This window comes from Barbus barbus, assembly GCF_936440315.1.
Source record: "Barbus barbus genome assembly, chromosome: 23".
NCBI classification, from domain to species: domain Eukaryota; kingdom Metazoa; phylum Chordata; class Actinopteri; order Cypriniformes; family Cyprinidae; genus Barbus; species Barbus barbus.
The window spans coordinates 18,811,491-18,823,775 of NC_136751.1; the positions used below are offsets into that span (position 1 = coordinate 18,811,491).

Consider the following 12,285-nt stretch of genomic DNA (forward strand, 5'->3'; position numbering starts at 1 on the left):
ATGAGCGGACAATGGTAGTTTATGGACAAGACGTTGACTAGAAACAGCAGGGAGAGAGAAGTGAATCAGTCCAAACAGAGGGGCAGGGCAGACAACACAATACAGGCAGGAGGGATGACCACTGAGCCAGTCCAAGGTGGCAGCGGACTCAAGCACGGAGGCAGCAGCTCCAGAGGAAGGCAGGAAGACAAGGACCTCGTAGCTTGAAGAGAATCTCAGAAGTCGCACCAGTCTAGCCACCAGGTAGTGACTCACAGAACCAAAGACCTGACTCGTGAGAGTAGAGAGCTTCTTCCAGGTAGTAGGGGTCAGAGGCCAGGGAATCTGGGTGAAGGGCAGGACAGGGCAAAACACGATAACAAACAAGACAAGACTCAAGACAACACAACGACACAAGACAGACAAAAGAAAATCTAAATCAAAAGAGAAAACAAAACTAGATAAGAATGCACAATCAAAAAAAAAAAAAAAAAAAAATCACTTGAGCAAGATCAAAGAATAACTTTAGGACCAAGAAACAGGTAAACACCAAAACGAAGACACATGGGAAAGGAACACAATATAAAGCAGCAGAGTGTTACGGGGCGAACAAGACGTGAGACGTGCGGATCCATATGCAAACTTTTATTTATAAACAGTCAATTCACAGACAGGGTCAAACGACGGCAGACAGGTATGGCATGGGCAAGACACAGAGTAATCCTAGGGCAAGCGTGGGTCGACGATCGGTGAACAATATCCAATAGGGCGAGGCAGAAAGATAATCCAGGTACACAAGCAAAGATCCAAACGAGGGGCAAACAGAGTCCAAACGGCAAGGCAAAGGGGTTAATCCAGGAGACGTGGGCAGGAATCAAAACACAGGAAAACAGGCTAGGCAAGACTTGGAATGGCTTGGTAGAGTAGCTATCGACAGAGACTGTGACAAATGCTAAACAATACTCGGCAGTGACAGAGAGGAAGTCCAAGGCTTATAAAGCGTGTGTGATTGGGTGATAGTCTCAGCTGTGTGTGTGATTAGTGTAATCAGCTGTGTGTGTGTCGTCAGTGCAATGGATGATGGGAAATGGAGTCCAATGTGCTGTGTAGTGTGAAAGTCCATGTAGTGAGCGGGTGACCTCTGGTGGTGAACAAATGGAGGTTCATGGCCGGGATTCGTGACACAGAGCACACGAGGATCAGGTGAACACAATCAAGCAAAGGAGGACTAGACAAGGACTAAACAAGGGGGCGTGACCATGGGAAACAGGGAGGTTAGACAAGAGGAGCACCTGGCAAACACAAACAGAGACAGAGCCATGTGTTCAGACACAAAACAAACAAAGAAACATTGAACAGGGACAAGACAGACAAGACTGTCAGGGTAGGATCCTGACAACATTACTTATCTTGTGACATATTCTTTTTATAGATATCCAATAGGCCTAAATAGCCTATGATTAAATATTCTTCATATAGATAAATAATATATAATTATATAATTTATTTATAATTTCTTACTTTTGATTTTAAGGTGAAATGACCCGGACATGTTATCAAGAGTTTCATCCTTAAATCAATCTAACAGAACAATTCAATAGGATTGGCCACTGTTTCTTTCTGGAAGTGTTCTAGCATTTGAATGGCTATAATTGATCTATACCTTTGTTTCTTTTGGAGTATATAACTTTCTTAACAGGGTTAAGAATTAAGTCAAAAGATGAGTAGCCTAAACACAACTAGATCCATGATGATATGGGTTGGATAAACCTTATCATAACTTTAACTCCTGCAGATACTGTAATAATGACATATAAGTGGAAATTATGTAGGCTACAAGTTACAGTGGTTCTCAACTGGTGGCCAAATAAGTCTTAAAATAATTTCAACTGAATTATAGTAGCATAATCTAAATGTAAAACTGCTACAAATAAAAATACTGGCATGATGTTTTTAGTTTTTATTTTATTTTTAATTTATTTTTATTACAGAACAGAAGTAGAGGTTCATAACAGCTTCAATAGAAGAGATTATGAGTATTGTCATGGAAAAAGAGTTGCCTCAGAGTTAAAAAGGCTGAAAACAACTGCACTAAAATAGGTATATTTATATAACACTGGAGGGCGTACTGTACCCATGTAGTTTTGGATGATTGACGATCACGTTATTCACCAAATATTTGATCAGGCATGGAATGGCAGGAAAGTTCTTACAGCCATTGGTTTTTCTTTGTTATTGTACATATTTTATAATATTTTATTTCTGTTGAAATCTCAGTTGAAGAGGCTTTGTTTCTTTTTTGGCTCTCTCTTTGACATGTTTCTCATCTTTATTTATTTATTTATCCATTCTCTTATTGTCTCACACAGCTAATTTTATTACAATTGCTAATATTTAATTTGGAAAGTCTGCAATACAAATATCAACTGGGGAAAACTTCAAGGCATACAAAACCTGTTTTCATGTTTTCATGAGATCTTCCACACATGCATTACGCCAATATGATGGCACATTTTTCATGGCTGTATTACAAACTTTGTGAACCTGTAACTAAATGCCATGTCTTATAGGCTACTAGAATAGCTGTCAGAAACAGTTTTTCTCAGACAAACCGCAGACAAAGAAGTGGTAATCACCAGGGGATTTTTTTGCCTTCCCAATCTAAAAGAGTTCCACTTTCTTTCTCGGTGAGGCTTGTGATGACTTTCATCATACTGCTGATGCTCTCAGCAGTCGTCAGGGGAGCCTGAGGGTGCCACGAGAAAATGACAAATGTGAGGATGCCAAAGAAAGTAAACCACTGACATGAATGTAAAAACACATTTGTAACAAGCACTTTCTATTACCTTTGGGCCTCCCATTTCTGTCTGGACCCATCCTGGATGGAGAGACATAACAAGAATGCCATCTTTTTTTAAATCTTCTGCCAAGCAGCAAGTTAGCATGTTCAGTGCTGCCTGAAGTAAAGAAACAGTCAAGATGTAATAGTGATTTAAGAGTAAAATAAAGCTTGTGGATTCACAGAATTTTTCATGTTTTGTTTACTAGATTACAGGAAAAGGCCTTGAAAACTACTGGTACCTTGCTGACCCGATAGGGGTACATTGGAGACAGAGAGAAATTCGCAGGGCATCTAGTGATGGATGACAGCAGTGTGGAGACATTGATGATAGCCGACCTACTGCAAGACATGCTTGTCTGATGAGGAAACTGAGCTGCTGCCTTGCACAGGAGGGGATGGAAATCCTGAAAATTAATTAACATCATTTACTGTACAGGGAAAATGTTACACAATAATGTTTCAAAGTTCTCACAGCAAGAAATAATTTTCTTACTCAGTATTTTTGTCTTGTTTTCCAGTACAGATATCTAAACATTCCAAAATCAAGAAGGAGCAAAATGATTTTAAGTCTTTAAAATAGTAAATCTTGTTTTCTGCAGAAAAAAATCTGTTAGTAGGGTAAGAAAAAAATTCCTACCCAACTGACAGATTTTTTTTTCTTGTTTTAAAAATAAACATAATTTTTAGACATATTTCAAAAGAACAAGACTTAATGTCTTAAGTCACATATAATTTTTAGATATTACAAGACAAAAATACTAAGACAGACAATCATCTGTTGCAGTATTAAAGGTTCACTCACCTTTGCTATGAGCATGGGTCCTACAACATTAGTTGTGTATGCGTCCACCATCTCCTGTTTTCCTGTCTCAGCTAGGGATCCTGGGATGTACACACCAGCATTGTTGATGATCAAATTCAGGCCTTTACCATTCAGCTTGGCTTCCACCAGTTTTGAGGCCTCTGTGATACTAGTAGGACTAGTCGTGTCTATTGCGAAATTAGGTAAACCAACATTACATTAGCAAGAGTAGTTCATCCAAAATTTTTAAAATTTGATGAGTTTGTGTATTCATCAAAACAAATTTGGGGAAATTTTGCATTACATCACTTTCTCACCAATGGATCCTCTGCAGTGAGTGGTAAAAACATATACATATACAATACTCTAAGAAAAATTAGCAAATGATGCAATGCTAAATTTATCCAAATCTGGGCTGATGAAGAAACAACCTCATCTACAGTCATGGCCAAAGATATCAGCACCCTTGGTAAATATGATCAAGGAAGGCTGTGAAAATTAGTCTGCATTGTTAAAAAAAAAAAAAAAAAATTAAATCCTTTTGATCTTTTATTAAAAAAAAAAAAAAAAAAAATCTAACCTTTCATTGGACAATAAGAATTTAAAATGGGGGGAAATATCATCAGCTCTAAATTTTCTCCTATAATGCCTGATGAGGTTAGAGAACACCTGACAAGAGATCCAGTGTTGGGCAAGCTACTTGGAAAATGTAGTGAGCTAAGCTAACAGTTACTCTTCTTTAAATGAAGGTTAACTACACTAAAGCTACAGCCCTGTGAAATGTAGCAAGCTAAGCTACAGCAACATGGCAAAAGTAGTTTACTACATCCAAGCTATTTAAGAAAAAAAATCATTTTTATATTGAACCAACATCATACCAAGTCAATGCTCTCTCAGTAAAACTGATCAATAACTGATCAATAAAACTGTCAGTCAAGCAGATTGATAGGCATAATAGTTCAGTTTAATTGTTTATTCAACAACTGTTCCAAACCAATTTGGCAACAAAAATCTGTATCGTGTACAGGGCCAGATTTTCTGTCATATTCCAGGTGGAGCTGAAGGGAGGAAGGAGCCCAACGGAGCCGGTGGGATGGAGCAACGAGGCGCAGCCAGAGGAGAGGAGTCCTGAGGCGATGGCGGGTCGCCGCCCGACCAAGGCGGAGCCGGAGGGACGAGGGAGCCCGGTGGAGCTGGTGGACCGAGGGGTGATGGTGGAGGCGAGGGAGCTAGGAGCCGAGGTGGAGCCACTGGGTCTACGGGCCGAGGCGGAGTCCGGGCCTCGGAGGCTGGAGGCGGAGGTGAGGGATACTCCAGCCCCGGCGACGCTGGAGGATGGCAGACCCACGGGGCTCGCACCGTACAGATAGCGGGCTGAGGGAGAGCGGGGGGCTGCCAGACGACAGCGGTGGAGGAGGAGGCAGGAGAGGGTGGGCATTTTCGAGGAGCGGGCACAGGAGGGCATTTTCGAGGAGCAGGCACTGGGGGGCACATTCGAGGAGCAGGCACTGGAGGATCGGACGCCCCCTCTCTGTCCAGCAGTCCCAGATCTATCCTCAGCTCACCCTCAGCTGTGGTGCAGGGGGCGGAGCTCCACTCCGCGCTCACACCGTCCACGGCTTGCTCCCTCGTGATGGGCACTGACGCCGGCTTTCGCACCTGGTCTGACGGGTTGGGCTCAACTTCCGGGGCGATCATCTGCTCAGTCGCTCGGCTTCGCACTGGCTCGCAGATCGCGGCAGGAAATGGCTCTCCGTCGTCGGTGGGCTCGGGCTGGTGCTCCGCACCGCTGGGAGATGGTGGGCTGGGCTCTGGGTCTAGAGGGGACAGAGTCCACTCCACGAAGGCGGCGAATTCCGCTCAAGGACCTTCCTCGGACGACAGCGCTCTGCACGCAGTGTTGAGGCTTGCGTTATAGAACGAGCAGAGCGCGTCGTCCGGGTAGCTGGTGAGTTCCGCGAGGGCCAGAAACAGTCTGGTATGGTCCTCGAGCGAACGCTCCCCCTGCTCCAGCAGGAAGAGGAGGAATTCGGGGCGTAGGAAGGGATCCATCAAGGAAACACAACGGAAAGAAAAACACTGAGGGGATAAAAACAGAAAATAAAATGGAGGGTAGACGCAAGGGTAACTGTTTTTGGTCAGATCTTCTGTCACACTCTGCCAGGGAACACGGAACAAGGAAGCCAGGAGACGAGGAATTCACAAACGAGTCTTTTAATCAGAAACTGGGAGCATGGAAGTCACAGGAAACAAGAGGAATGTAGCGACGCTACTGCCCAACACTGAAGAGATCAGAGACCATTCCTTCATCCAGAATCACTCCTGACCCTTAAGATCCCAGCTCCATGTTGGTGCTTCTTCTCTTCAGTTCATCCCACTCATTTTTGTCACGAACTCAGCCTCTGTGGCTCTCTCCACTCACCTAAAAAGACTTCCTTAAAAGACCCACTTCCCAGTGTCTATCAAGACCTAGCTGAGGCCTTCAGCAAGGTGAAAGCATCACACTTACCTCCTCACCGAGCCAGGTAAGTGTGCCATAGATCTTCTCCCAGGATCATAACCTCTCATGGGCAGAGTCTTTCCGCTGTCACAACCCGAGGCAGAGGCTATGAAATCCTACATTCAGGAGGAGCTCGCCAAAGGTTTCATCCGTCCCTCCACGTCACCCGCATCGGCAGGATTCTTCTTTGTCAAGAAGAAAGATGGAGGTCTTCGTCCTTGTATCGACTACCGATCTCTCAACAACCTCACAACCAAGTTCCATTATCCTCTACCACTCGTCCCCGCAGCTCTCGAACAACTCAGGCGAGCAAGATATTTCACCAAACTGGACCTTTGCTGTGCCTACAATCTCATTCGCATTCGCGAGGGGGATGAATGGAAAACAGCATTCTCCACCACAACGGGGCACTATGAATATCTTGTTATGCCGTTCGGCCTGTCCAATAGTCCTTCAGTGTTTCAGGCATTCATTAACAACGTTTTTAGAGACATGCTGAACCAATGTGTAATTGTATACATCGATGACATCCTGATTTACCCCGAAACTTATGAGGAACATGTCAAACACGTCAGAGCAGTCCTAAAATGCCTCATACAACACCAACTGTACGCCAAGGCAGAGAAATGCGAGTTCCATCAAGAGACCATCTCCTTCCTCGGGTATGTGATCAGTTCTGGAGGGGTTGCCATGGATGAGCAGAAGGTACGAGCAGTAGTCCACTGGCCCCAGCCTACCACTCTCAAGGAACTACAATGCTTCATAGGATTCGCTAACTTCTATCGATGGTTCATCCGTAACTTCAGTACAATCGCTGCCCCCATGAAGTCCATGATAAAGAAGGGAACCCAACGTCTCACCTGGTCTTCGGCAGCTATAGCAGCGTTCCATTCACTGAGGGAGAGATTCACAACCGTCCCTATCCTGCCTCATCCCGACCCCGAACTTGAATTCATTGTAGAAGTAGATGCTTCCAGTACAGGCATTGGGGCAGTGCTCTCACAACGCCAAGGTGATCCTCCTAAACTTTTCCCCTGTGCGTTCTTCTCCCGCAAACTGAACTCTACAGAACAGAACTATGATGTTGGCAAATGCGAACTCCTCGCGATGAAGGCAGCATTTGAGGAATGGCATCACTGGCTGGAGGGGGCAAAACATCCATTCACTGTTCTCACTGACCACCGTAACCTAGAATATCTGAAATCAGCCAAAAGAGTCAACCACCGACAAGCTAGATGGTCACTCTTTTTCAACTTCAAAGTTACTTATCATCCTGGCTCTCAAAATACCAAGGCGGATGCTCTCCGTTCAATCCCCAGATCAGGAACCCATTATTCCATCCACCATTATTCTCGCACCCGTACAGTGGGACATAATGACCAAACTCACCGAAGCCCAGGTCACTGATCCACCACCGGCTGAAACTCCACCCAACCTCACAGGCCTTAAGACAGAGAGTAATTCAACTAGTCCACTCCAATTCTAGTTCTGGCCATCCAGGTATTGCGGCTACACTACAGCTCCTCAACAACAAGTTCTGGTGGCCCTCTCTACGATCTGACACCATCACGTTCATCCAGAACTGCACCATCTGCAATACATCCAAATCTCCGTGTCAATTACCTGCCGGCCTCCTTCATCCATTACCCATCCCACAACGGCCGTGGTCACACATCGCCATAGACTTTGTGACTGACTTACCATCCTCTCAGGGCCACACTACCATCCTTACGGTAATTGACCGTTTCTCCAAAGCCTGCAGGCTGATACCACTTCCCAAACTCCCTACTGCCCTAGAAACTGCTGAAGTTCTCTGCAATTATGTATTTCGGTTCTACAGACTACCGGAGGATGTGGTTTCTGATCGGGGTCCGCAGTTCACCTCCTGCGTCTGGTCCGCCTTCTGTCAACAACTGAACATTAATGTCAGCCTCACCTCCGGATACCATCCTCAAGCCAACAGACAAGTGGAAAGATTAAACCAAGAACTCACCCGCTTCCTTCGCTCATACTGCCATAAAAATCAGTCCGACTGGAGTCGCTATCTGTTATGGGCTGAGTATGCTCAAAAAAAGAACAGGCCAATCGTCATCGACGAGCCAATCCCAACTACCAACCAGGGCAATGGGTTTGGCTATCCACCCGTCACATACGGCTCTGGTTACCCTGCAAGAAGCTCAATCCCAGGTACGTGGGTCCTTTCAAAATAATCAGACAAATCACCCCAGTTTCATTTAGATTAGCCTTACCTGCCCATTATTGTATCTCACCCACTTTTCATGTCTCTTTGCTCAAGAGGAGAGGAGGTCCTAGATGAGGCTGGTGACCAGAGGGCTCCTCCCCTCATCATCGTCCATGAAATCCTGGGCCCTCGTCGTCGGGGCAGGTTCCTCCAGTATCTCGTGGACTGGAGGGATACGGTCCGGAGGAGTGGTCCTGGATCAATGCTGATGACATACCCTTGACATACCCTGACGTACCTGTGGCTGATTACACTCACAGGTGTTTCCCATTGACTCTTACCGATTTAAACTGTGCTCTCTGTTTCCTCATTGAGAAGTCTTATCTTGCCATGCAAACATTTCCGAGCGTTTCTTCCGTGTATGATTCACCGTGTATGACCTGGACTGTTTACTGGACTCTGATCCTCTGCCGCCTGCCTATTCTGATTCAACCTGCCTTGTTATTCGATTCCCCTGTGTGTTTGCCTCCAGCCCTGATCTTCAGCCTGAACTCGGACTTTGATTCTGCCTTATCTATGTTGTGTTTGAAGCCCGTGATTGAACTTTGCCTGTTTGACTTGCATTCTGTTTTAATAAAGCTGCACATGGATCCTAACGTCACTGACTCCTCGTTACAATTTTCTACAGGGTTCAGGTCAGAGGACTGGAATGGCCATAGTAGAAGCTTGGTTTTGTGCTCATTGACCCATTTTTGTGTTGTTTTTGAGGTTTGTGTTTGGATTATTGTACGGTTGGAAGATCCAAACATGGCCCATTATAAGATTTCTAACAGAGTGAGTCACTTGTTGTTTTTTTTGTTTGTTTTTTTATCTGTTGGTCTTTAATAGAATCCATGATGCAATGTGTCTAAACAAGATGTCCAGGACCTCCAGCAGAAATATAGGCCCACAACATCAAAAATACAGCAGTATATTTCATTGTACACATGGGGTACTTTTTATCCCTGTGTTCACCAAACCTATCTTGAGTGTTTGCTTCTAAACAGCTAATTATTTTTTGTTTCATCTGACCATAGAAGACCGCACCATTTGAAGTTACAGTCATGTCTGATAACTGAATATGCTGGAGTTTGTTTTTGGATGAGCTAGGAGAATTTTTCTTGAAACCCTCCCAAACAACATGTGGTGATGTAGGTGCTGTTTGACAATTTAAAAAAAAAAGTTTTTCTGACACCGAGACTCAACTTTTTTCTGCAATTCTCCAACTGTGGTCCTTGGAGAGTCTTTAGCCACTCAAACTCTCCTCCTCACCGTGCATTAGGACGATATAGACACACGTCCTCTTCCAAGCAGTTTCGTAACATTTTATGTTGATTGGAAATTAATTATTGCCCTGATGGTGGAAATGGGAAGTTTCACTGCTCTAGCTCTTTTCTTAAAGCCACTTCACTAATTTGTGAAGCTCAAATCCTTTGCTGCACATAAGAAATATATTCTTTGGTTTTTCTCATTGTGATGGATGATTAAGGGAATTTGGGCTTTGTTTTCCCTCCTATTTATATTTCTGTGAAACAGACAGCCGTGGCTGGATAATTTCATGTTCATAATCACCCTGGAGAGCTCAAAATTGTGAATATGAATGGGAATATACTTTAGAGATATTTTACTCATAAGAATTTCTAGAGGTGCCAATAATTGTGTCCACAGTGTATTTGAGAAAAACATTTATTTCATAATGATATTTCCCCCCATTTTAAATTCTTGTTATCCAAGGAAAGGTTAGATTTTTTGTGAATTTTTTAAATAAAAGATCAAAAGGATTAACAATGCAGACTAATTTTCACAGCCTTCTTTGATTATATTGGATTCAATTGGATTGGATTCAATTTATTGTCATTGCACATGTAGGTACAAGGCAACGAAATGCAATATTTACCAAGGGTACCGATATTTTTGGTCATGACTGTACATCGTGGATGGATTAAGTGAAGCAAATATTCATTTTTGGGTGAACTAATCATTTAATCTGAGGTAACGACAGTCCTAATGAACAGAATCATGACTCGACCATGAAATTACAGCAATGCTCATTATTTTATTTAGAATTTCCTACCAAGTTGGACGACTGTGATCACATCCTGGTGCTTCTGAGCTAGTTCCTGGAGATCCTAGAAGACAAGTTGGAATTTCTGGTGCATTTCTGGATTTTCTAGAAATATACATATTTTTAAAATGACACATTGCATGTCACAATTCACCCTTTAAATGCAGCACAGAAACAGCAGAGTTGCCCAACAAGTTTCAGTGCCACAGTGACTCATCTATGCTGTCTTTGTAAAACTGGAATAGTACAGATGGTACAAAGTTCAAACATTAAGTATAATAATTAAGTTGTATAAATGAATTCAAATGAGTTAATATATTATATAAAAAATATTAACAAGGAACAATAGTATATTTTTAAGATAACTTACCAAGTTAAACTTTTCTGTATAGTGTTAGCATGGTTTCTTACCTGTGATCTTAGTCCATATGGGTCTCTACAACCAGCAAAGATCTCAACTGGAGGTGAGGGTGAATCAACTAACTGTCGAACCAACTCGAGTCCAATTCCACGGTTTGATCCAGTCACCAGAACACTGTCTATTCTAGATGCCATTATCAGTCAGAGGCTCGGTCTACAATGGAAGGCATGTGCATGTATGTTAGTGTGTATGTATTGGATGTGTGGGAGTAATCAGTGTTCTGGAGTAATAAGTCTATTAACTCTTTGAAGGTTTGTGAATTTTTATTGCAACTGCTTATGCTTCTGTAAGTCCCTCCCAGGTGACGAAGCTGCTTTCTTCCCTGACAGAGAGAAAATTACATCTATGTTACATTTAGATTTACTCATTTAGAAGGTGTTTTAATCCAAATAAGCTTATGACATGCAGTATAAAGCTGAGATAAATGAGTAATAGTTCAGATCTTCTTAATGCCATTCTAATACCATACATTGATTTGACTATCTTGACTATCTGATTTTCTCTCATGCTTAAGTTTGACTGCAATTTATGCCCAACAAAAGTACTTTAACTCAGATACTTATATAGTTTTAGATACTTAAATGTATGGATATTGTTATTATATTATTGCCTGATGCCATAATCACAACAATATAGTAGAGCATAATTGTAGTTAAAAAAAAAAAAAAAAAAGATTGGGGATGTCTGTCTAAATCAATTCCAGAACATCTTTCAAAAAACATTGTGACAGATTAAAAATATACACTGCCGATTCCACCTTGTGCTGTTTTATTTAGAGCATCAAGTTGTTCTTTGGAATTAACTACAAACATATCCACAGACTGATGTGGAAATACATGTTAAATGTAAGAATGCTGCTGAACCACACAAGAAATGACTTTCTTAGAAGCTTGTGATCGTCACCCTTAAAATATCTAAACACCAACACAAGATGAATAAAATGTAAAAAAATAATAATGTATGCTTAAAACAATTAAAGAAGATTACTATTGAGTAAGAAAAATCTAATTATATTATAAAATAAAAATATAATATTTTATATAATTTAAATAATTTATAAAATATCATTATATTCTTAATATAAACTATGTTCGAATTTAGTTCACTTAGTATGATTTTTAAAAATGTTTCTTAGCCACCAAATCAGCATATATCATAATGATTTCTGAAGGATCATGTGACACTGAACACTGGAGTAATGATGCTGAAAATTTAGCTTTGCCATCAATAAATTCCATTTCAAAAAATGTATTTTATGTAAAATAATTGGAGCCTTGGTGGTGACTGGTGAGCATATTAGACTTACCACACCCCTCTTTTTTGTAAGTTTTTTTTTTTTTTTGTAAGTGAAGTTTTGCTTCGAAGTGTAGTTTTAAGGATGTTTATATACTGATGGAATACGTAAACAATATGAATTTTGCTTACATATTGACTAAACATAGGCAAGATGCCAAC

General features: G+C 41.9%; 1 protein-coding gene across 1 annotated transcript; it reads right to left on the reverse strand.

Annotated features, from left to right (window-relative positions):
• Window positions 1-463: 463 nt before the first annotated feature.
• On the reverse strand, window positions 464-11,057 carry LOC306843315 (C-signal-like). Its single transcript, XM_079374719.1, has 6 exons — window positions 10,821-11,057; window positions 10,419-10,473; window positions 3,624-3,811; window positions 3,061-3,225; window positions 2,826-2,936; window positions 464-2,725 (listed from the first exon to the last, which is right to left on the reverse strand). The coding sequence occupies exons 1-6, from the start codon at window positions 10,962-10,964 to the stop codon at window positions 2,612-2,614; spliced, it is 777 nt and encodes a 258-aa protein (XP_079230845.1). The 5' UTR covers window positions 10,965-11,057; the 3' UTR covers window positions 464-2,611.
• Window positions 11,058-12,285: the final 1,228 nt, after the last annotated feature.

Bases quoted from the DNA above. Each gene is read 5' to 3' on its own strand.
- LOC306843315 (XM_079374719.1), bottom strand. From the start codon at position 10,964: ATGGCATCTAGAATAGACAGTGTTCTGGTGACTGGATCAAACCGTGGA. The intron at 10,474-10,820 runs GTAAGAAACCAT...CTTGTCTTCTAG, and splicing joins CATATGGACTAAGATCACAG to GATCTCCAGGAACTAGCTCA. The intron at 3,812-10,418 runs GTAGGAAATTCT...ATTTCGCAATAG, and splicing joins GATCACAGTCGTCCAACTTG to ACACGACTAGTCCTACTAGT.